The 21,986-nt window shown below is 43.0% G+C and overlaps 1 protein-coding gene across 3 annotated transcripts in view; it reads right to left on the bottom strand.

Annotated features, from left to right (window-relative positions):
* The window catches only part of FBXL7 (F-box and leucine rich repeat protein 7), a 187,964-nt gene that overhangs the window by 6,355 nt on the left and 159,623 nt on the right, over positions 1–21,986 (bottom strand). For all 3 annotated transcript variants that reach the window (XM_068670830.1, XM_068670829.1, XM_068670828.1), the window contains one exon: positions 3,542–4,153. In XM_068670830.1, coding sequence (XP_068526931.1) covers positions 3,542–4,139 — 598 coding nt within the window. In that variant the 5' untranslated portion in view covers positions 4,140–4,153. The remainder of the gene's footprint in view (positions 1–3,541; positions 4,154–21,986) is intronic.

The following is a 21,986-nucleotide window of genomic DNA, read 5'->3' as shown; positions in this document are numbered from 1 at the left end:
AAGCTCAGGGATCACCTCTTCTCTTTGAGAAAATGGAGAGAACAGAAAGAATGAGAGCAAGCAAAATCACTTTATAGGAAACATCCCCAGAGATGGACAAGGTGAGGCTTTAAGAAGCACTTTAAATCTGCCCAACAGCATCACTGTATGCTCAAGCAAGGCTTTCTCTTGCTTTGGTCCTTGATGTTCACTAAACTAATTACACTTTTTTTTTTCTTCTCCCTCAAATCTGTTTCCCCTCTTCACAGAATATCTGCTTGGCCTGGCTTTTCCAGGTGCTGTAAGATGCCTTTTCCCTGTCAATTCTGCAATTTGTTATTGAGCAGAGGTGCCTTTTTGGTGAGACTCAACAGGAGTTCCTCACTAAAGATCCAAGTGCTGACAGAGGGGGTGTCCTACCCTTCCAGCAAGGAAGAAAAAAATGGGGCATAATTGAAAGGATTAAACTAGTTCCTGTGGATAACACAGATTTTTTTATTTTAAATGGAGAGGTTGGCATTATACACAGAGCAATCTCCATAGGAGCCAAGGAGCCATTACCTTGTGAAGGTAATGCAATCAGTGGCACACGTAATATGAAGACAGATCAGACTCACCCTTCATCTGAGCACACTGCTGTGGCGTATTCACCACTGTGGGCTTTGCTACAACTGAGGTCAGTCCTAACCCTATCAGATAGTGTTTGGTTTGATGAGAAGGGTTCATTTCCCCTTCCTCTGCCACCAAGTACAGCATTGTGTGTGAAGCACATGAAGAATAAAGTTACTCGTCGATCATCACTACATATCCTGACAAAGTGCACAACAACCCTTAAAAAAAAGAGTGCCCCACAGAAAATAATCACAGTATGGTTTGGGTTAGAAAAGGCCTTAGAAATCACCCAGTTCCAACCCCCTGCCATCGGCAGGAACACCTCCCACCACACCAAGTTGCCCAAAGCCCCAACCAGCCTGGCCTTGAACACTTCCAGGAATGGGATACCCATAATTTCCCTGGGCAACATGTTCCAGAAGAAGTAAAAAAAAATAAAAAATCTTTATATATTTGATTTCAGCCAGACAGGAGTGGAAAATGGAATCCCGCTTCCAAAACATTCTCAAAAATTACCTGCACCCGGAATGAAAAATGCAGGCTCAAAACAAGACCCCAGAGATTCACTCCCCTGAATTCACGTGCAGGCACACGCTGCAAAAGCTGTGTCTGACCCCAAGCACCCTCACCTCTGAGACTGTTCAAAACCAGGATTTCTCTCCCGTTTGTTCCAAAAAGGAAGGAGCTTGTTCAAGAAAAATCTGAGATTAAAATTACTTTCCTGTCCCACTCTGAGACAAAATTTGAGGAAGACAGGTATTTTACACCACCCCCATCTTCCCATCCCTACCCCCTCCCCACATTTTGGGCCAAACCAACGATCCCTTAGGGACAGTCACCATCTTCAAGGTCTGAAAGTAACAGGCTTGGGGGAACCACCCAGACAAACCTCCAAACAGAGCGTATTTTGAGACTTGGTCTCATCTTTTCTTTTCCCCTGTTTTTGCAAAAATAACTTTGCATATCTATCAGTAGAAGCTGAGGACCTAAACAGTCTCAGCCACTCCCATGGGAAGGCTCTGAGCCTTTCCTCTGTGTCAGCTAACACACTGGTTTGCTGAAGCAGTTCACCCTCAGCTCAGCAATTCTGCTTCCTGCCTGTCCAGGCCCAGAATATTTTGAGCTCGTCAGCTCTCCATACCACCCTAGAAGATGAAAGTAAGAAAAGCATAAATGTGCACAGGATACAGCCAACCTTCCAAGTGATATGTAGCTCCAGGTCTAAATCATACAGGCATTTACTCCTGATATTGGACACACTTCAACCTGAGTATGTTGAAGCAACCCGCAGCTGATGTCTGTATGTACTGACAATAAGTAATTCAAATGCAAGGTTGCTGTGAATAGATTCCCTGGGACAGAATTCCTTATCACCTGTCAACTGTGGACACTGGTCACAAAAAAGTGAGTAATTCTGATTTGTTGCTGTTTGCTTTATTGCTATCCATGACATTGTGCCATCCTAGCAAACACTAGGTGAAAGAGTTGGACTAATCAGTTAAGAAGGAAGGCAGGAAGGAAGGAAGGAAGGAAAAAAGGAAGAGAGAGAGAGAGAGAGAGAGAGAGAAAGAGAGAAAGAGAGAAAGAAAGAAAAAGAAAAAGAAAAAGAAAAAGAAAAAGAAAAAGAAAAAGAAAAAGAAAAAGAAAAAGAAAAAGAAAAAGAAAAAGAAAAAGAAAAAGAAAAAGAAAAAGAAAAAGAAAAAGAAAAAGAAAAAGAAAAAGAAAAAAGGAAAGAAAGAAAAAGAGGAAGAGAAAGAGAGAAAGAGAGAAAGAAAGAGAGAGAGAGAAAGAGAGAGAGAAAGAGAGAGAGAAAGAGAGAAAGAGAGAAAGAGAGAGAGAGAGAGAGAGAGAGAGAGAAAGAGAGAAAGAGAAAGAGAGAAAGAGAAAAAACAACAACCCATAAGTAAATCAGTGTGCACCAGCTGGGCAGTCTTGGAAAAATCAGCTTATCTGGGCACAGATAACTCAACATCATTGCTTCCTATTCCTGCTTTGCCCTGCTTCGTTGTGTAGCCATCAATACCTTTGCAATGGCAAATCTGGTCTAGCTGATCATGATAAACAGACTGTTATTAGACTGATAACGAGGTGGTATCACAAAATAAGTACTGAACATTAAATTTATTCTGGTGCTCTGCTTGGGTGCATCCTTTAAATTAAATGTCTGTGTATTCACAGAGAGGAAAATGCATGTGGCTGACCTTGGGAAAAAAAATCTTCTATCCACAGACACATCTGGGAAAAATTGTCTAAAACATTTCAGCTGATCTAAACAGCTGCAGTGTGATATATTGAAACTGTGGTCAAAGAAAAAGGAGAAAGTCACTAAGCAAGTGTATACACTATAAAAAAAAAGTCACATCTATCTACATCTGGTTAAAATAGGAATGGAAGCAAGAGGACCTTGAAGTTTAGCTAGGGATGACATTTGATATTTTTACCCAGACAAAAACCTAGGACTGATTCTGAGCTCCTTCTCAAATCACTCACCAGATTACAGATATACACATCGTATATACAGATGATATGCATGTACACATGTAGAGATGATATCATCTACATACAAATTATATATACACACACACACACAGAAGATTTTAAAACTTTTGCTCTTGCTCCAATAGCTAGCCTTTGCCATGCTACATACTACCAACTGCAACATGGACCCCTGTAAGGCTGCTTTATGCAAACACCTACAAGGAGTACTCTTGCTGTTTGAAGGGGTCCTCTCTGTCAGCTGGTCTCCATCAGAGGGGGGCAGTCTGCTCAACTGGTGCTGCTGGCATCTGGGGCATGGGGACTGACGCGGTGCCTGGCACACCATGGTGGTAGGAGATGAGCACTCCTACCTCGAAAAACAGCGCAGAAAGGGAAAGAGTGCAGTGTCAGGGAGCAAGGGTAGACTAGCAGGAGGCGTTTTGATGTCTGTGTTTTAAGTATTTCCTGTTACCTGACACATCCAGGTGTTCCAGGTTCGGACACAGTGACACGACATCGAAGACCGCCTCGTTGGAGATGTTGTAACAGCCGGACACCTCCAGCCTCCTCAGTTCTGGGCAGCACTGGGCAATGGTGTAGAGTCCTCTGTCTGTGAGCCGCCTGCAGCCACTAACAATTACCGTCTCCAACATGAGACATACGTTGGGTGTATCCTGACAAAGCCTCCGGGTCAGCACTTTAAGAGCCCTGTCTACGTTGATCGTCTCGCCGGTCAGGCGTATAGTCCTCCAGAGCCGTGGGTCCCAGGCGAGATTGTACCAGCGGCGGCACACGCGGGCACAGCGGCACAGCTGGTTGGTGGGCAGGAAGGAGAAGATCTGGATCATGGAGTGATCGGGCAGCCGGTCTACGTTGGCCTGCTCCTTCTGGTGCTTGGACGCCAGCCGGATGAGGGGATGAGTGAGGCGGGTGGGAGGCGGCGAGTGGACCATGGCAACAGTCTCCCCAGTGACTGAGGATGACGAAGTAGACGAGCCCCGGCCATTCTGGAAACCCTGGGTATTCGGTGGGAATATCAATGCTGGACTGGGCGTGCTGAGCGTCCGCATGCTCAGGTCGGAGTCTGGAAGACAAAACGCAGGGATCAGTAAGCGGCCGGAGGCTGCAGGGCCTGTCCCGCTAACCTGTCTGCTCATGGAGAGAGAGGGGCTGCGGGGTTTGGGCAGGGAGTGAAGCAGGCATTTTTAGCAGGTCGAGTGGGAACACACACTCCCAGAGCTATCTCCGAGCACCACCCCATCCACCCTGGTGCTGCCACGCAGCAGTGACAAGCTGCCCTAGCAAAGGGCAGGCTGCAGGCCTGAGCCCAGCAGTGCAGAGGAGACAGCAGCACAACACTAGGGATTTTACATCTTTACACCCTAAGCTAAATACCACAGGAAACGAGGGCAGCTGAATCAGAGGCTTGTTCGGTGGGGAGGAACTGCAGTAACCTCAGCAGCACCTGGGAGCTGCCCAGGGAAGAACACCGCGGGCCTTCGCCTCTCCGCTCTTCCAGGGAGAAGCCGGAGAAAAGGGCAGAAGGCAAATGCTGCTTTGCTCAGCATGCCTGGGCAGATGGGAAAAACACAACCACATGCAAGCATCCTCATCGTGTCGTTAAAGAAGTTCATTTCTCCTGCATGCCAACGGGGACTCAGCAGGTCAACCGAGAGCCTGGCAACTGGCTCTTGAGCGGTTTGGCTGTGCTGCTTCTTGCATGGGCAGAAAGGCACAAGGGGAAAAAGGAACTGCGATCGGGTTTCAAAAAGCAAGCCCAGAGAAGTAAGTGGCGAGGAAACAGCACGCCTGGAAGTTTGTTACAGAACCACTGCGCAATGTTTACACCATCTTTTTCCTAGTGCTGCTGCCAGGTTGAAAGCCATCAACCCAAAAAACACACAAAACTATTTGCTATTTCTTTAACATCTTGCAGGCATAAAAATAAAGGGAATCTGCTGCTAAGTAAGCTTGTCTTTGATGAAAGTTTATTTCAACAGTTTTTTCTTTCTGCTGACATTGCTGCCCAAGAGTCATTTCCACTCCTGCTCCCAGCTCTTCAGCTATGCAGTGCGACAGCAAGTCCTAGACTGGAGAGAACCAGGAGGCATTTCTGACTGTCAAACAAGTGCCATGGGTGATACGCTTAGAGACCCTAGGACATCTCAGCAGTATGCTACACAAAACGCAACCATCATGTGAGATGAGAGATGGATGCTGGCACAGCTTGCTCATTCCCTCTCTGACCCCTCCATACCGATCACAACAGAAATGCTTTACGAAGAAAAGCACTGTCCAGATGAACACAGGAACCAAAATGCAACACCCAGCAGAATAACAAGTACCAAGAATGGAGTGAGAACAGAGGTTTCACAGCATCAAGATTTCCTCCATGCTGCATCTTGTGCCATCTCTTCAGTGTTCAGACATTTCAGGGAAGCATGCAAAGCCATCTCCTTCAGTAACACCAGCTCTACAGCTTTGCAACTGTGGCTGAATAGAAATGGGTTAAGCAGGGCACACCCAAGAATGCATTCAACAAACCCACACAAATCTGGGTTTAGGCAGAGTTTTCAAATAAACTAATTTTTAGATGAGCTGGATCAATGTTTTACACAAGAATTTCCCCATTCGGCTTTTACTTAGTCCAGCACAGGCATGGTTTCACCTCACTAGCTGCAATAGCAGCAAACAAAGGGTTGCATTCTAACATGTGGGTCTGCAAAGGAGAGAAGCACAACTCCTTAGGTGAAGAAACCAAGACACAAAGTCCATCAGTTTGCCCAAGACCACCTAGTTCAGGTGAAGACAGATCAAAATCATCATCTCACCCTGTGAAGAAAAAACCCACACTACACAGCTCCTTCCCTCTTCCTTTTTTTGTGTCTTGTTTCACTTAGACAGAAACTCAGTATTTCAGCTAGTGACAGGAAAAACATTTTTTCTTCAAGGCCTTTGAGTCTATTCTATGGCTGTGTGGATCTAACCCAGGGATTTGTAAATTGCTGAGCGAGAACTGTATCTTAACACAGAGTAGGTTTTGCAGACACTCTGCTCCCCTTTGAGACCTCCTAATACCCCCCTGGCAGCTACAGCAAATAATTGCACGGAGGAGTGTTATTTGGAAAGCGTGTAGTATACTTTGGTATTTTAAAAATGAGATTTACAGCTGTAGAGGAAAAAAAAAACACCAGCAGCAGCCAGGCTCCTGCAGACAAGTACTGACTCCACAGACCACTTAGGCAACAGCCCCCTAGATTAATTGTTGCAAGGACTTACCATGTGTTTGACCTCCCTCACATCACCACCAATGACAATGCCTGAAGTTAAACATGTGCATAAGATATGGCGGATCTGGAGCCTTTACCTTTTGTTCTTTTCTTCAGATTTTAAGACAAAGAAGCTTCTAATATAAAAGAACATGCATTTTTTTTTTTTTTCAAGTGCTGGATGTAGCTCCTACCGCTACATACATTTGGTATTGTGAATTCCTCCCCTTTCCTTTTACTTTTTCATTTGCTTTGGGGTTTATTTTATTGTTGTCGTGTTGTTGTTATTGTTTTTTTTTTTTTTTTTTTTCTTAAACCAGTACAAAAAGGAGAAACAAACCAATAAAAATAAAACCCACATGAGAAACACTTGTTTCTACACAGCAAAATAGATGGATGAAAAATCAAAATCAAAAAGTTTCATTTTTTAAATGTTTGCTATCAACATTTTCTACCACTGTGAGAATGTGGTTACCTCCTGTAAGACAGTCTCCCAGCACAACTTGAAAGCATACATTTTTAGTCTGTGATTGCTGAAAACACCAAAAGATCTCTACAGGGTTACATTCTTCCCTATGCTTATACTTCAGTATAAAAAAGCTTTTAATGCTCCATGATGCTCCCTCCTGTGATCAAAGCATCAAGCTAATACGGCTAATCTCCATTCCTTTTGGACCAAAAAATGGCATTCCTTCCTCACTCCTTTGCTAACTGTGCATAATCAATACCTTAGACATTCCGGATGCATAATATATTACTAAAATGTGGTTTTTAACTTAGACCTAGAGCTAAAAAAATGTGACCTTCTGTTTTATGGTAACACTCCGTGCTTGCTTCATGCTCTCCTAATTCTCTCATTAGTATAGCTGTTCCAGATGTGCATCCTGTATTTCCTTTACCTCTAATCCTGAAGGTGCTCCATGTGAAATTTGCTCCCCCCACCTTCAGGACACGGACTTCCAAATGGATACACACACATGCATACGCACGCACCTCTTCCCAACCCTTTTCTTTTCCCCCCCCCGAAACAGCGTTGTCATTATGTTCAAACAAGAGAGGTGAGGGAGCATTAGTGGTCTGCTGAGTCTGTAACGCAGTATGCTCCTAGGCAGGAATTTTGCCAGTAGCTTAGCTGAACTCCTTACAGAGGTATTCCCACTTACTGCTTGTCGTGCACCCCTGAGAGGAAAAGAAAAAATAGCAGGTGAGTTCAGGAGGTTTTTGCCAGTAAAAACTTGGAAAGCTTTTTGCTAGCATTTAAAACTTCAGCAAAACCCTTGGTCTATTGTACGTTTTCCAGGCTTTTCAAGTATTGTTGGGAGGGACTTCCTGCATATCCGAGCTTCTAAGACTTTCATTCAAATTTTGTTCTTCACCATTTGCTGAGTGCCAGCTAACAGACGGAGCTGGGCCGAGACAGGGCAACCCACTGACAGCATGCCATCAATAAACGCCATCCTGCAACTGCAAACGAAGCTACTGATTGCAGTTCTCAGTACAATCATTCCAGACACATACTGTAACAAGCACATCTTTTCCTGAAAACCACTGTTTAAAAGCCCAAAATGCAGCTTTGCATTTTCGTGATCTTCAAAAGTAAAAAAATGTACAAAGCAGCCCCATGTTTCCCTCCCTACAACCTCTTCTACCCCTCTTCCTCCCTAATTACCAATGCATTTCTGCAAGATGCTTTTTATTATGGCTTTGTTCAGGCTCTGAAAACTGTTTGTTGATACAAGAGAAAATTTCTTAACAATCTTTAAAGAAATCTCAAAAGACGCGTGCCAAAAACACAACTATAAAAGCTGACACAGAGGGAGAAAATGCACTGGAGGGAGTTTTCTTATTCCATCAGGAATCTGGTTTATTTCAAAGTTGGAGTTTTTTTAGCTCTTTTTTTCTTTTTTTTTTTCCAGTTTGGTTTCCCAATGTGTACACACATCTGGGGAAAAGGAGCCTTACCTATGTATGACTCAAACCAAGACTAGGTCTTTGTGCATTCTGGCCTTGACAGCAACACACAGTCTCTGGTTTCGGGACCAGAGGAAGAAAACAATGTCCTGCTTTTGTTCGACCAGCAGTGGGCACTAACACAGGACACCTGATGTCCGGATCCCAACGCGGACTTTTTGAGATTGAACCACTGCCCGTGTTTAAAGTGTGACTCCGTGTAACCACAATTTTCACTAGGGCGCTGTGTGCACCTGTCGTGAAGTGAGTGCTATACTGCGCTCCCCAGCTTTACAGAACTAAAATGAAACTTTCAATAAATATCAACAAAATTTCAGGTCCTTGTCTGACAACTGAAATGCACCCTTCATGTTGATCTGCTGTCACTGCTGAGGTTTTTAGCAACACAAAGGAGAGAGTTCAGCCAAAATATGTGTAGCCTCTGAAGAGTCAGTATAGCTGAGAAAACTTAAAAGAAAATGGCATTTTTATTACAACATTAGATGCAAAATAACGTGTGCAAAAAAACACTTAAGCATAGTATAGACACAACACATAGTCTCCTCACCAGTAAAAATGGTGCATAAATATTAGCTATTTTACTGAGTGCAATGTTGGTCTAGACTTCACATTTTTACTATGATACCATCCCCCTTGCCCATGCCAAAAGTACTTGTTTTACTGAGTGTGTGGACAGGGGGAGCCTATAGCGGCTGTCAAAGCTGTAGAAACGGGGACAGAAGCGACCTGCAGCAGGAACACTATGAGCTGGTTCAACAGGAGACTCCTGCATGTGACAGACTGATGCCAAACACGTCTGTCTTTGAGGAAGACACCACAGCATGCAGCTAACACAGCAGGATGTGACAGGGGTGTTTGTACTCCAGGGTCAAGGGCATGGGGAAGTCCCAGAAAATCAGGCACCTGCAAAAAAGAGTGTCTTCCACATCCGAAAAGTCCTTACACATTTCCCACAGGCTGAGGCACCACCACCGACCTCGCATTGTCCCAGCAGGGCTTGGAGAGTCTGTGACAGCGAAGAGGCAGCCGGGACAAAACTCACTGCATGACCTCGCACGGGGCTGCAGCAGTCAAGGCCGCTAGCAAGGGTTGCTCAGCAGAGATACCGACGTGATTTTGCAACTTTTTATGAGTGAAAATGTACAGAGCGTGAAGCAGGGCTGGATTAGCTCTCTCGAGGTCTCTCTCCAAGAACACTTAAACCGTCTCTGATGTACATGTCTGCCCTGTTCTTAATTTCCAGGGAAAGCTATAACTCAACTCATTGAGGTGCCTGTTCCAGTGTTGTCACCTTATCGAGTTTCTAAGTTTTTCCTATTACCCAACTCATGCAAGAAGCTGTTTCTTCCCTTCTCCTAGTGCTTGTGAACAAGGAGAGATCTTCCCTCGTTCAGCAAGGATTTCTGGCAGGTACTTACTCAGACTTCAGTCCTTTCCTCCCAGTCACATCACCAACATTGGCAGTGTCTCCTTGTTTCTCCTTAGACTTTTCCAACCTGTGTGTACATCTCCTAAAGCCCAGTGCTCCAAACTGACCATAGCACTCCAAGTCAACCCCAGCAGTGGCTACAGCAGAGTCCTTCCCTCCTGTATTTCATGGAAATCACACTGTCAACCTTCCAGATTTTAACAGTCTCAGAAGGATGATGCATTCAGTTTGTGATTCAATTCATCGCCCAGATTCCCATGTGTCATACAGCTGCCTGGCCAGTTATTTTCTTCTATATACTCTATTCATCTTCCTCACACCTGTCTCTTTTGAGAGTGGTACTTTTTCTCTCCCCTTAATCTTTAATATTTTCAAGAGCGTTTTAAGTCCAGAGAAACCTTCTCAAATTGTGCTCATTTTCAGCTTTCTAAACATACCACATGTTCAGTGTCACAAAATTTAACCCATTCCTCCAGTTTTGTGTGTCAATTTGATTCAAACAGACAGCTTCTGGAGAGGGATGGAAAATCGAGTAAATTATTAAAGAAAACTGTAAGGTATGGCAGGGCAGGTCCCTACAGGGCTCTCTTTGAAACACCATCACAGTCGACAAATACGCAGTGATAACTATGCAACATGCAATTCCCCTTTGGTGGCCACGTTATGATGATTTCACTTAGTCGGCATTGTTTCCTGGCTCGCTTCCAGCACAGACATGCAAAAGTCTAAATAACCCTGAGATGGGTTATATCTCCCGTTTCCCTCTCATCAGACTATTTATCCTTACCAGCACAGAAAATCAGCCTGAAAATGTAAGTAAGATGAAGTAAGATGAAGGGAACAACAAAACTTCAGCAAAGTTGAAAACCTATTTCTTATCCTGTGAGAACTTGTAGGTCAAGCAACTCTCTTTTCGAGAGCAAAGACCTGTGACAAAGCTCTATTTTTCAGTGTAAAAACAAGCAGCATCAGAGCTCATGAAGTAATTGCATCCACATGCTCCTGGAAAGAATGGTTCCATGGAACTTAAAATAACCCTTTATAGTTTTTAAAAACCTCCCACAGAACGTAGTAAGAATGTGTACCTATTGTACAAGGCTGGAGACAGTGTTACAAGGCCACCTGGAAGAGGGATATGTTAACCTAGATGTGAAGCCACCTCATAGTAGTTTCTGTGTGACATTTTACACCTTGGATTATACTGGTGTAACTTCCCGTTGATGTTGAACTCCAGCTTTCTTTAGTCCATAAACTCCTCTAAATACCTTTAGAGACCTGATCTCGCATTCCTGGCATATTCACACTAGATACTTAAAGTCAAACAGCACTGCAAGTGAAATAATCGTTACAGTTTTATTAAGCAAATAATTCTTCCTTACAATGCATTTGTCGAAAGCTGGAACTAATTTGCCACCTATTGACTTTGTCCCTTGCCACTTGGCAACAATTAAATTTATCCCCATGGTTTTGAACAGAGCCAAAAAATATGAAGATTGTGGAGGAAAAAAAAAAGGAAAAAGTAATCTTTCATCATATTAATTTTCATTGTATTAATTCATCATTTTAATTTCTTAAGTCAGAGCATCTTAATTTTGCCTTTGGTACCACCAGTGATACTAGCACATCAGTTCTGACAAAAGGGTTTGTCAGTGTGTCATTTCTGGCAAATAACATAGTGATAGATGGGATGGTGTGTTTTTTCCATGTTCAGTAAATATCTAACCCCAAAATGAATTCCATACATGCTTAAGAACAAGCTCTTCTTAAACCCCTTAAGGTCAGGTACTTTCCCAACTCCTTGCTCTATGCCAGGGAACTCCTCCAGCAGAGTCAGTTTGTATCTACATAGGCAAGGAGTGCAGCCCAAGAGGAGATTTATGGATCAAAACTGTTACTGCTGAGAACCTGACAGCCACGGGTCTGAGAAGTGGATGCTTGTTTTCATGCATCTAATTTCATCCCCAAACCAGACTGCTCAGCAGGTGTTGTCTCCTGGTACTTCAGGTGTTCTGTGGAACATAGTTTTTGCCTTAGTTTCATCTGAAAGTAACTGTGCTCATACACCTGTGGTGATAACTAAAGATGGTAAGCAAGGACTAAGAGGAGAGTTGTCTCAAAATTGAGTGCCTGACCTGCAAAATGCGGGTGTGCCCACTGGCCAGCAAAGCAGCACCCACCATCCATCTCCTCCCAGCCCAGAGTTACCACTTCCCAACGTAACCCACACCACTTGGGGGAGACGCATCCTGTTCCTGCTAGGTTCTCAGTACTGGATTATCCATGGACTGGACATGTCGTGTTTTATCGTTCCCCATTTTCAGGATTACCACATCAACAGGGATCCAGTTCTTTGCTGTTAAATGCATTGATTTGAAATATGCAAAACACAACTGTAGTTAAAATGGAAATAGGCATTTACAAAATCCCATGCCATAAAGGTTTAGGATAAAATTAGGCAGCAAGAAGACATCAAGTTTGCTTAACTTCACAGTCATACTGAAAAGCTTACCATCCTTTCTCTCTCCACCTGTCAAGTTGTTAGGGAGGCATATTTAACCTCCAAATCCAGCCTGGAGAATACAAAACACCTTCCCAAATCATCCAGAGAACACCCTGGTTCAGTGGAACGGGTTTACAGCTATGTTCTGTCTTTCCTTCGAGTTAGTCTGAGATGTTTGAACAATTCCAAGGTCAAGATTTTGTAAGGTAAAACATTTATATGCCTGCCTGACCAGGCAACATTTATATTTCTGTGTTCCACTTCTTTATGTGTTGATCTTCACTTTCAATTTCAAACCTGCTTTACATGAATATAGATGAGTGCACATTATTCACTACTGGCTCTCACGCTACAAAGATGTGGCCAGAACCAATCACTTGGAGTGACACTGAGCCGGAGCAAACAGATCTTACTCTGCCTTTGAATGATATGCAGACACGAAGTTCCTGTTGATACAAACAGACCTTTGCAATTTACATGGAAAACTTGAACAAATGCCTTGTGACTCCCCACTTCAAAATGCAGAAATCCAGTCAGCTGTTCCAGTCAGTTGTAGCTGTTCTAATACTTCACTTCTCAAAAATGGGAACATTTAGAAAAAAAGGATTTATCAGTTTCCATTATTACAGAGCAACTTCAAGCCAAGTTGCTGTACACTAATTTATGGGAGAGAAAGATCTTCAAAAAACCTCAAGTTGCTCACATGGATTAAAACCAAGCAGACCTGCAGAACCTGAAATTTAGTTCTGTGAGATGTGCACTGCTCTAAGTGGAAAATAATATACAAACCAGAGGAATGCTTTCCTTGGGGAAAGCTGACAATAGAAAGATATCCTCACTTTGTGGACATATCAAGATGGCTTGTGTCCACAGTTGGTAACCAAACCTACAGCAGACAAATAATTCCCCAAGAATGACTGTTTCCAGCACATCCACCAAAAGTTAATTCTTTGCGGAACAGAACACTGCTTTTCATAATCAAATACTTGCATTTTAAAAATGAATGACTCTCAGAAATGATGGATTAAAATTAATAGGGGATCCATGATATGACCTCCAAAGCTGCAGAAGTACACGATAAACAATAGGGTAAACACAAGATGGAACAGTAGCAATATATTTAAAACCACAAATTTGTGCTCCTCTCTTAACATTCAAGTTTCAATGCTAAAGATTCATTAAATCAATGTAATTTATAATAGTCCAAATATCCTCCCTAAAATAAATTCAGGCTTTGTAAACATAGGCTTAACTGATAATCTGTGAAGAGACAACCCTCCAAATTATGGGACAGAATTGTACACAGCAGGAGAAGAGGTCTCTAGATTTAAAGGGGAAAAAGAGACAGAGGAAAAGCAAAGCAAATTCCGATTCAGCTTGGTTCAGCCCAGCTCCCACTGGATTCTCCTGTGAGACAACTACAAAGCACCCAGATGAGGATTCATATGCTAAAGCAGATGAACAGGGACACCTCCTCTCTTCCACTCCACCTCCACATGCCTCTCCCAGCTGGGTTATTGCTAAGGGAGCGGTAATAAAACACGAATGAAAAATGCTGCTGATGGAAAAGAGAGCACAGCCCTCTCCTGTAAAAACTGCTGGACTAGTTGCTGGATATGTTGTTGCTCACTCCAAGGTGACCTTATTCAGGTGAAGTCTTCTGCATCCTGTAGGAGATTACACTGAGGTGGTGAGCATTTTCCAAGCTTTTAGGAATCAGAAACAGTGTTTACTCTCAGGATAATGCTTTTGCAGGCTGGAAGAGGTGCCACCGAGAGCCCAGCCTAGGTCTGGAGTATGGCCACGGATTGCTGAAAATCAGCTGAGTTTTGCAGAGTGTAACTGAAGGCTGACCTGAAACACCTGCTCCTGATCAGCTCAGATCTGTTTATACTTCAGTTTCCAAAGTTTATTTTCTTTCCTACAAATGAGATTCCTTCAAAAACACCTGCTAGCATCCTGGCAAGCATTCTCCCATTTTGCGGGCAAATACCTCATTTCTAGGGCTGCATCCCTCTCCCTTTTGACACATGGCCAAACTGAGAAAGCAAAGCTGGTCTCCAGGGCTTTTCAGGGGAATGGTAGAAAGCTCCACTTAATCCAGTTTTATGTTTCTTACAAATCCACAATGCTACCACTATGCTTACAGACAAAGGAATAAATTCAGCAAAGATCTGGCCAAAGCCAGTTCCCCAAAGCATCGGCTCTGGGACCTTAGTGACAAAAATGCTCTGGAGGGGAGGAAAGAAAAGAAATGTAGGTCTCCAAAGCAGAAACCCAGGATACCAGCACTAACTTATCCACCACCTCTCTGCCAAAGACAAACAAACTTAGGATTTTTTATAAAAGACATCTCACATCATAAAAGGACTAAAATGATGGTCGGCAGTCCCCTCTTCTGTTGCACACACGTGCGATATTCATACAGTGATGCACTGAGCATGCACATAACGCTTATTCAGAACCACAGGGATTAACATTTTGTTTATGGGAAATTCGGGAGTTAAGCTGGGAAAGAGACACGGCCACTGGCAGCTTTCTCCTACCAGAAAATGTAGCTGGCTGCAGCCCAACTGTGCTAAGTTGCGTGGATTCCTGACCACCAGTGCGATGCAGTCCCAGACGATGTCAAAACAGATGGTACTTACAACGGAGAGAGCAGTGCATTAGCCATCCCCTAAACCCAGCCCTGCCGTCTGAGTTCCCACTTGCTGTGTCTGTGACTTGTGATGTATAAATTGTAGATTGCTATTTATATGCAACAGCATATGGTGCTCTGACATTTGAGGAGTATCAGATGTACGTACATGTAAATAAATCAAGAATTCTGCACTCCGTATTTATGGCAACTTCAATAACTTCCCGGTCTACTAGAAGCCATAATAAATAATTGCCTCATTTTGCATAAAGTATTAACTGACTGCAATTATTCCTTTTCAATTTAATTTCAATTTACTGAAATGAGACAAACAAAACTGTTCACTGATTGTTTTTATGCTGTTTTGACATCATTAAATCAAAATCAATATGGGGAAAAAACCCTGATGTTTACATCTGTACAATCACTGAAACAGTTATTATTCAAAGCAAGAACTCTAGAAAAAAAAAAAAAAAAAAAAAGCATGATTTAAATCCTGCAGCCTCTATGTTTCATATTAACCTAACTGTATCAACCACCATTGCTGACTTCTGGCTTTACATGCAATTTCACATCTATCATCAGATTTAATATGACCAGTTTATAGAGACACCTTAGATATCTACTTTCTTATACAAAGCCCCCAGAAAAGAACCGTGCTGAGGAACCTCATCAACTTGTAATACATACTTGAAGGGAGGGTGCAAGGAGGACAGAGCCAGGCTCTGTTCATTGGTGACCAGTGCCAGGACAAGAGGCAGTGGGCACAAACTGGAACCCAGGAGGTTCGCTCTGAACACCACGAAGCACTTCTGTGTCTCAAAAATTCCAGCAGTAGCCTCACATCTGACAAAAAGTATCAGGTTGACTTGAACATAAGGTTAGTGTCCTATCGGTAAAAAATCCTCTTCGTTAAAAAACAAACAAACTCAACATTACGTAGATATCGTCTCCCCTAATTTCCTTATCAAAACACTGTTGAATTACAGACTAGAAGTGAACAGTAAGGAGGACTGAAAACTGGCTGAACTGCTGGGTTCAAAGGGTTGTCATCAATGAGACAAAGTCCAGCCAGAGGCCAGTCACTACTGGTACGCTGGGGCCAATACCATACAACCTCTTCATTAATGGCTTGGATAATGGGACAGAGCACACCCTCAGCAAGTTTGTGATGACACAAAACTGGGAGCAGTGGCACGTGATAGGTGTGCTGCTGTCCAGATGGACCTTGACGGGCTGAGAAATGGGCTGACATGACAAGAACCACATGAAGTTCAACAAAGCAACACGAAAAGTCCTGCACCTGGGGAGGAATAACCCCACATACCAGGACTGCCTGGGGGCTGACGGGCTGGAAAGCAGCTTTATGGAAAAGGATTTGGGGGTTGTGGTGGAAAACAAGTTGAACATGAACCAGCAATGGCTTTTTCTTGCAAGAAAGAAGACTAGAAGCTTCCTGGGCTGCATCAGGTGTAGCACTGCCAGCAGGTGGAGGGGAGGTGATCCTGGCCCTCTGCTCGGCACGGGTGAGGCCACGCATGAAGTGCTGGGTCCAGGTCTGGGCTCCCCAGCAGAAGAGAGACATGGAGCTACTCGTGAAAGTCCACTGAAGGGTCACAAAGAAAATTAATGGACTTGAGCATCTGACAAGAAGAGGCTGAGAGAGCTGAGACTTTTAGCCTGGAGAAGAGAAGGCTCAGGGGCATCTCATCACCATGTATAAATACCTGAAGGGAGGGTGTAAAGAGGATGGAGCCAGACTCTTCTTGGTGATACCCACAGAGTGGACAAGAGATAGGGGACATAGAAATACAAAAAAAAAATCCTATTTAAAGGAAGACTTTTTATTTATTTATTTTTTTAATGGCAGGAGTGGTCAAGCACTGCATCAGAGTGCCCAGAGAGGCATGGAGTCTCCATCCTTGCAGATACTCAAAACCTGACTACAGAGTGTCCTGGGCAACATGCTCTATTTGACCCTGCTTTGAGCAGGGGGTTGGACTCCAGAGATCCCCTCCAACCTCAACTACTCTGTAACTGACAATTCAATTGAACTCACACTGCCTCTTCTCTCTGAGGCCTCACACAGCGGAACATATTCCTCATTAAAGCAAATCCAAACCTTATGGAAATATAACAATAAATGTGTTAATTCACAAACATTGCATGAAGAGGCTATGTAATCTTGACCTGTGCAGCCGAAGATTGAAAAGGACATGCTAATACATCCCATTACCTACAATGTATTCAGACAAGAGACAGAGGTGATGGAAAGGTTACCGTACTTCAGAAGGCACGTAAAAAGGAGCAGTAGCAAAGTTTGAGACTAAGCGAAAACACTATAGTTGAGAGCTAAAAATTATCATAAAACACACAGTTAGGTCAAGGTATAGGCTGCCTGGAGTGGCATTTGGGATTGACATCTTGAGCTTCCTAGGAAACAGTATGATTAAGAAGACAAAAGAAGAACTCATCTACAAAGAAAATTCTGCTTTAAGTAGCTGTTTAGACAAGGTGACCCAAGAACCTTCACCATCTTTAAGCCATGATTTATCAGTCATCCTTGCCTTTCTAAAACAAATTAGTAGAACCCCACTGAAAGAATTTAGTGCATGCTGGCAAGGTGCATGAAAAATAAGGCAAAACAACAGACTGTAATCAATGCTTATTTTCAGAAGTGAACCTCTGCTACTCTTCCATCAGGTCAGTACAGGGATGCACAACTTTCTCAAGGTCACTTCAGCACATACTTTTGCAGATTTTGCACTTATGATTCATTCTATACTGATCAAATTCCATTTTAAAAGAAAAAGAGGATGAAGTTCACTGCAATGTACATGATCCACGGAAGCACATTAAACCCTGCTTATGGGGGCTGACAAGACTGCCGAACTTCAGCGAAAGTTCCTCAAGAACTCTTTTTCCTATAATACGATGAATATACTGAAAATCTTTGCAAGTTATAATTTCAGTTTGAAAAACAGCATTTTCTGGCGTCAGTTCTGGGACTCCTGGGTAGCACATACCATTGCTAATCTTCCTCCTCAGTGCAGAAAAAGTAGTGTATTTATTCTCCATCTCCATCCCTTTGTGGTAAAGGTAGAGCTGAGGCTAAAGACTTCTTAGTTGGATGGATTATTTTAAGCATGCGGATGAGGACTACTTAAACTGCTAAATTTTTACTGAAGTCCTAGGAGGCTCCCTTAAGAGAGGCTCCCTTCAGTTCAAACAGCACTCTTCCTCTGAGAAAGACTTCAGAAATCATGCTGATTGACACGAACCACAGGTGAAAGTAACACTGTTCAGCTGCACAGGGAGCAAAACAGTGCCCTACTGACACAGCACTTGCATTTAAGCAGCAAAGTGATGACAGGGTTGTGTTTACAGGACGTGTGATGTAAATTAAGGTGTATGTAATGAGCCACAGGTTCTATGTAAGGCATTTGATACTGTGCTGCAGTTGCTCTAGGTACTGAAGTTTCGGGACAGCTACAGTAATGACTTCATCTCTTTCTCAGTTGCAAAAGACTTCAAGAAAAAGACTTGCACAATGAAGAAATCATATAAAAAATGTATTTCTAGCATTTTTTCAGTATAATTTGGAAACATGGAGCACAGCCAACAACGAGAGATCAGTCAGGCACATTTTAAAACTTCTAATGAGGAGGTTGAAAGAGTTTATAATAGGAAATGTTTTAGAGACCCACAGTGACTTCACATTTTCCAGCTCACTGGATTTACAAGCAAAGAGGCTGATACTGCAGTATCTGGATGCTGAGTACTTCCTAAGATGTGCAGAGTCCCTTGCACTACCAGAGACTACCATAACGTTACAGCAGTCAGCATCTCAGAGGACCACGACTCCCCCACCCACACTCACTCTGAAGCACTCCCGCCTTGGTTCACTCTCTCTGGTCTATTTGTGGCAGCGAGTCGTTTTCTGCTAACATCAGTAATTGCCTGGAAAGTATTCCCCTCATTTCATTATGCTGAGCTACACTCCACTCATGCTGGATTAGTGACTATTTATAGTGTGCACCATGTATAGTAACATGTCACTGTGAAAGCGTTAGTATGAGAAACGCTGATTTAAGAAATGAGACTGCTAATACTGGCCCACCAAGCTACTACGATGAAGATAAAAAGTTACAGTGATTATCTACTTGTTCCTTCATTTTAATTCCATTTACAGAAAGTGTGAGCCATAGACAAGGCAGTGATAATACTGGTATTACACACAGTTCAGGAAAATACTTGTGTAGCCCCGAGGGTGATTCCAGAACTACTACAAAAACATAGTCTTTTGCTATTTAGTCTTACCTAGTTTGGAAGAAAGCAGTATCTGTTGCCAGCTCCTCATTACTCTAGTTTGTGGGTATGGGTGTCTGCACCAGAAGCCACCTCTCTTTTTCACTTTGGCTTCACTGCTTTGACACAAGATATGGAAGGAGAAGGCAGTGGCAGGGGCGCTACTCCTCCTGAAGGAGGACTTTTTCACTGACAGGAGTGCTGATGGCAGCTTATGTCTCACTCTGCAGCACAGAATTCCTTCCATCTGAATTTTGTGCTCTTTTGAGCAATCTCAGTTAGTTAAACTCTCCACAGAAGCATCTCTGTACCACAAGAAATGGGCCTTCTGTTCACTACCTGCTGAAATCAGATGACAGTACCTCAACCAGGAGCTGGAAAACAAGCTATCAGTGGTCACAGAGCTTCTTTGCACATAGGCTTTGCAGTATTTGACTTCTGCCAGCACAACATCAGGTTGTGGTTTAACCGTGCAAACCCGTAGCATGAAAGTAGCTCATACCTCACAGCAGGGTGCCTGCCGCAGGGCCTGCACCAGCAGCAAGCAAGGCCGATGGTCAGGCAGCCTGCTCAGCTCACTGGGAGCTTTTCCTGTATCGAACAAAACCCCATCTCAACCATCCTGCCTTTTCAAGGAAAACACCTCAGGAGGCTTTAATTTTATTGAAACGAGGTGACAAATGCGTGTTTCTGAAGTGATATTTGACTCACAAGGCCTTTACAGTGAATGGCCTCCATTGATTTAGAAACCCCTATTTCATAAACACTGAAGGAGAGAAGCCTACGTTCCCAAGCGATCTGCTTCGTTATAAAATAGCCAGAAGCCATTTGAAAACCACACAATGAGAAAAGGCATCAGAGAGGTGCACAGTGCCCCTGCTCTGACAGCTGATTACTAGGCATGGACCTGAGCTTTTCCTTCCCCCGAAACAAAGATGTTATGCCTCCCTTGGGACTGAGCCCTGGTCCCAGCACACCCCAGCCAGTCAGTCGTTTGTCTTCAATACTCTTTGTATCTGCAGCACTCACTGGTGGTGTGATGATGGAGCCCTCTGTACCCAGTATAACAAGCTTCATGCAAGTGCAGCAGCATCTGGGGAACAACTGAGGCAGAGTAAGGTATTTTAGCTGATATAGTGGTGCTGATCCCTGATGCAGAGTTCACTGACTGCTGATTAGCTTCACGTCTTCACTCAGTTCATGTATTTTAAACTGAAATTAGGATGAAAGCAGTTTATTAATGCAAGCACCGCAGCGGCAGCACAGTCCGGCTCTCCAGCAGGGAATCACAACCTTGGTATAATCCAACTATCTCTCCAGACATCTATGTATATTATTTCCATATAAAGCTATATTTGGCTGTATTTATAGGCAGATCACTACAATTACAGATGGCCAGTAATAAAACAGCGGTTCTGAATTTTCTTACTAAGTATAGAAAGTACTGGAAGCCACAGAGGTGCCACGACTGAATGAAAAGCTTACTTTTCATTTATAGAAGTGTGCGGCAGGGAACACTTAATATTATATAACTACTATGACTAGGAAACCAAATTAAGGACAATTAGATATATTTAAATATCTTGCTAGGGAGAGGTGTCAAAATCCTTATGAGGATATTCCAATCTCAATTTCAACAGAATGATTTTGCCCTATTAGCTTTATCTCTTCTCTCTCTCCCTCTCTTTTTTTTTTTTTTTTTTCTCAAAATACTTATGATCAAGAATTGGCATGCTACCATAGAAAAGTTTCTTTGCAGAATTATAAAAGAAAATGAACCAGAGGCACACTGGGAATGACTATTTGAAGCTTTAGGTTTAATTTAGCTTATTATGGTAAAATGAATCAAAAATTAATTAAATAAGCCACAGAATATTTTTTCTGACAATAATTTGATAAATCTTTACAACAAGGGTACTTACATAGGTTTCATTTATGTAAAATGAAAAGGAGACACTTTTCCACAGCACTGCCCAAAGAACAGATATTTCCTGTAAAACTTTTAGGAGACTCCAAGTACAGAAATACTGTAACTGTAAATTTACACCATGAGCAAGACAGCTTCCAGGGTGTGTCCAGGGCAACTCCTTCTAATTCAGCCAGGCAACTAACCACGCTACCATCTTTTCCAGGTTCCTACCCATGTTTTAACTGAATTCTCCCATATTAATCTCCCCTTTCATCAGAGCAACACCAGCAAAGGGCCAAGAAACTAAAAATGATCTCAGGTAGCATCTGGTCCTCACCTGAGCTCCAGTGCCACCAGCAGGGGATACACAAATGCAGGACCAGAACTTCCCATCACAGGAAATACAGAGCCAGGGATAGCTGCAGACAGCTCAGCTACTGTTGTGGGAGACAGACTGCAGAAATGGGACACGTTCCCAAATTATGGAAAGCATAGTGGTTTCTGAGGATAACACACAATGAGCTGGCTTCAGTACGAGGGTAAAAAAGTGCTGCCATTTCACTCATTTCCCTTTCGTAATCCCTCTGTCCGAACTCACAACTCCACTGCACAATACAATGTCAAAAATGTCTTACAGATAATGACGAGTGGAGCCAGAGGACTAAGCCAGACGTTTATTCTTATGTTTTATCCAATGCAAAATGGATTAGGAAATTCAGTTTATACTTAATTGTATATTTTAAAGTAAGCTGCTGTAACTATTACACTAACCTACAAGGCATTCAGATACTGTTGGCTGTCTCGGCAACCTTGATGTAAATTCATATTCTGCTTTTTTCAAAAGGCTGTATCCAAAAGAAACACTGCATCAACATTCCTCATATATGTTGCAA

This window comes from Anas acuta, chromosome 2 (genome assembly GCF_963932015.1).
Source record: "Anas acuta chromosome 2, bAnaAcu1.1, whole genome shotgun sequence".
Taxonomy (NCBI): domain Eukaryota; kingdom Metazoa; phylum Chordata; class Aves; order Anseriformes; family Anatidae; genus Anas; species Anas acuta.
The sequence above is the reverse complement of the archived record's forward strand: the minus strand, read 5'-3'. Positions and strand labels throughout refer to the sequence as shown.